At 40.7% G+C, this 3,787-nt stretch overlaps 1 protein-coding gene across 1 annotated transcript; it reads left to right on the forward strand.

Moving 5' to 3' along the window:
• The first annotated feature begins 855 nt into the window (after window positions 1-855).
• On the forward strand, window positions 856-1,374 carry Cetn1 (centrin 1). Its single transcript, XM_038332088.1, has one exon. It carries the CDS (start codon window positions 856-858, stop codon window positions 1,372-1,374), a length of 519 nt encoding a protein of 172 aa, XP_038188016.1.
• The last annotated feature ends 2,413 nt before the right edge of the window (window positions 1,375-3,787 follow it).

Raw genomic sequence — 3,787 nt, forward strand, 5'->3', positions numbered from 1 at the left:
TGAAAGAGAACTCATGATCTTCTAACGGGGCAGTAGATTTCTCCTTTGTAAAGACAGTTTGACCCTAAATCTATCTTCTTTCTTAGTGGCTTTTACTACCAGAGTGTGGATTTCTGTATAGTCCTGAGAGTATGATAAGCAGTAGGTGTAAACATACTGCTACGGTTTCTAAAATACGTGCCAGAATAGCAGAATACAAATACTTCACCTCATCTGTTCAAGTCAAAATTACATCAAGTACTTCAAACCCAGGTACCAGACGTGAATTCTACTGGGTATTACATTTCATATTTGAGAAACTGATAGAAAACTTCTACGATGGTTAAACATATGTCAGAAAACAAAGTTCCTCAAATTTTACGCATAATTGCTTCTGTCTCACCTGTTTTGTAGAACACAGGGTGTGACCTGGGTATTCTTGCCTACTTTTTTAAATTTAAAACCAAGTGATCAAACTCCATCTTGATTACCCTACATTTGTCCTTGGGTAGCCTCAGGCTAAGGAAGTTCTTTTAATTAATATGGAAAAGGAGCCTAGGATTTTCAAATAAATATACACAAGCTGCTGCAGAAGTGAAAAAAAATAGTGGCTCGGAGGAAAGAACTGCATGTTCCAAAGAATTGTAGAGACAATAGCAGCAGCCACAACAAGGCTCTGGGCAGCAGGTATCAACTTGTGGAAAGTGAATGACAAACTAAGGAAACTGTGCATTATAATGTAAATTAGATCTCACTGATGGAGCGGGGTTCTGTGGTCCAGACAGTAGGTGCATAGGGGCTAGCGCAAGCGCAATAGCAGGGGCACCTACCACGTGCGGTAGCAGGGCGCCGTTAAGGACCCAATCGTGGTGGACAATGGCGTCCAACTTAAGGAAGTCAAACGTGGCCTCCACTAGCTACAAGAGAAAGGTGGGTCCTAAGCCTGAACTCACAGAAGACCAAAAGCAAGAAGTCCGGGAAGCCTTTGACCTCTTTGATTCTGACGGGAGCGGGACCATCGACGTGAAAGAGTTGAAGGTGGCCATGAGAGCACTAGGCTTTGAACCCAGGAAGGAAGAGATGAAGAAAATGATTTCGGAAGTAGACAAAGAGGCCACAGGAAAGATCAGCTTCAATGACTTTTTGGCTGTGATGACTCAGAAGATGGCCGAGAAAGATACCAAAGAAGAAATTCTGAAGGCTTTCAGGTTGTTTGATGATGATGAAACCGGGAAAATCTCATTCAAAAACCTCAAGCGTGTGGCCAATGAGCTGGGGGAAAGTCTTACGGACGAGGAGCTGCAGGAAATGATCGATGAAGCTGATCGTGACGGCGATGGAGAAGTGAATGAGGAGGAATTTCTTAAGATCATGAAAAAGACCAACCTTTATTAAGTGACTAGCTGGGATTCCTGCTTCTGCTTTTGTGAAAGTATAACAGAACAGTTTTGGTCAGTTCCCTCTTCCTGCCTCATTTGTCTTAGTTGGCTTCTAAGCCTCTAGAGCAATTATAAATTTTAAAGATACTTACTATGTGAGTTCTGTTGTTTAATTCTCAAGAGCAAACTTCAATTAAAGGTCCTCGATGCTGGAGCCCACTCACAGCCATTCATTAATTGAATACAAGACAGCTTCCTAGGACAAACAAAACTGTGGTTCTCTGGTCACTTATGCGATTTTAAATAACATGCACAGACTGGTGATTCCATCAAGGCAGTGTTCTAGTGTGGTGAGTCAGAGCTCAGGGCACTCCAGCCATTGCTTTTCACTTAAATGGATACTGCTCTAAAGGATAATAATGTGACTACTTAAGAACTATTTAAATTAGGGGCTGGGGAGATGGCTCAGCCATTAAGAGCAATGGCTGCTCTTCTTGAGTGTAATTCCCAGCAACCACAAGATGGCTCACAGCCATCAATAATAAGATCTGGTCCCCTTTCTGCCCTCCAGGCATTCATGCAGGCAGAACATTGTATATGTAATAAGTAAATCTTAAAAAAGAAAAGAAAAACTCTTAAAAAAGAACTACTTAAATTAAGGAAGGATTATTTATTTAAATTATGGAAAGATACTCCTTAATAAAACCTTGCTTGTCCTTCAAAATTAAAAAAAATGAAAGTGTAGGTTTTCTGAGTGTGGGAACACACAGCTATAATCCCAGCACTTGGGAGGTATAAAGCCAGCCTAGCTACATAGCTCTAGGTCATCTGGAGATTATAGAGAGATCCTGCGTCAAAAACCAGAAGGGTATTGAGGAGATAGCTCACATGGTAAGGTACTTGCTGTGCAAACTTGGAAACCCGAGTTTGGATCTCCAAAATCCATGTAAAGTTCAGTGATATCTCCAAGCTTGGAAATGGAGGAGCAGATTAGGGAGAGATTTCTCTTTAATCCCGGCACTAGGGAGGCAGATACAGATGGAGCTCTGTGAGTTCAAGGCTAACCTGGTTTATATGAGTTTCAGGTCATCCTGGGCTGCATACTGAGAACCTTGTCTCAAAAGAAAAAAGGTGGTGAACACATATGTACACACATGTAAGCTTGTACCTGCTCATACACATTCACATATCTACACAAACATATTTCACACACACACAAAGCTGGGACTTTAGCTCTGTATTGCATTACTTGTATATAGTCTTCTGTTTGGAAGGTGGTTAACTACAATGGTCACTGTTTCCTAGCTTTACTGCATGCCAGTGAGTCTTACTTACTTATTGAGGGGTATGGAGGTATGCAGACTTAGCACAGGATAAATATGTAATTTTATTGTGGCCTAAGCAAAGTATAACTTTTTAAAGAAATTAAGCTTTCTATTCCCCTTGTTTTTTAAGACAAGATTCCTTTGTCCCAGATTGACCCTATATTCAATATGTTGCAAAAAATGATCTTGAATTTCTAGTCTTCCTGCCTCTACCTTCCAAATGCTGGGATTATAGGAGTTCACTACTACGAAAGCTAGTTTATGCAGTGCTAGGGATAAACTAGGGGACTTCTTCATCTAGGCAAGCACTCTACCAACTGAGCCATATACCCTTGGGTTTACTGAAACAAAGTTTCACTTGTATCCCAGGCTATCCTCAAATTTCTGCTGCTTTGGCCTTCTTAGTACTGGGGATCACATGTACTCAACACGTATGGCTTGACTTTTTAAAATGAATATTTACAAATGACATGATCTTAGTTCAGGTTTTTTTTTTGATTTTTAAGATATATCTGATATATGGGTCTGAGGACATGGTAGACTATTTGCTGCTCAATCATGAGGACCTGAGTCTGGGTCCCCATAACTTACATAAGAAGCAGCCAAGTATGCCTCTGTAGACCAAGAGCTAGGAGTTGGGGGAAGGAATGGGAGAGGCAGATCCCAAGCTTACTGGCTAACCAATGCAGCCAGTCTTCAGACTATTGAAAGAAATTAGGCTCACCAGTTCAAAGTCATTTACTGTTTCACATCACAGATGACAATATCCAACTTTTCAAGCCATTCTCTTCAACAGATTTGACCATAAGCAACTTGAGCTTGTCTTTAAAAAAATTAAGCTTAATTTCAATGGAAAAAACTTGCCTCTTCATAATGTTCAGAAGAAACTTTTAGAACCAGGGAGTAGCTGGACAGTAGGATCTTTGGGATAGTCTCTGATCACCAAGGCCAGTACAAGTTTTGAAGGAATGACACTCACCTGACTTTAATAATGGTGATATTCTTTTATTTTGGGGGGAGAACAGTTTGGGGTTTTGGTTTTGAGATTGAATCTCATGTAGTCCAGGCTAGCCTCTTACTCAAGAATAGTTCTGAACTCCCTCC

This window comes from Arvicola amphibius, chromosome 5 (assembly GCF_903992535.2).
Source record: "Arvicola amphibius chromosome 5, mArvAmp1.2, whole genome shotgun sequence".
In the NCBI taxonomy this organism is placed as follows: Eukaryota; Metazoa; Chordata; class Mammalia; order Rodentia; family Cricetidae; genus Arvicola; species Arvicola amphibius.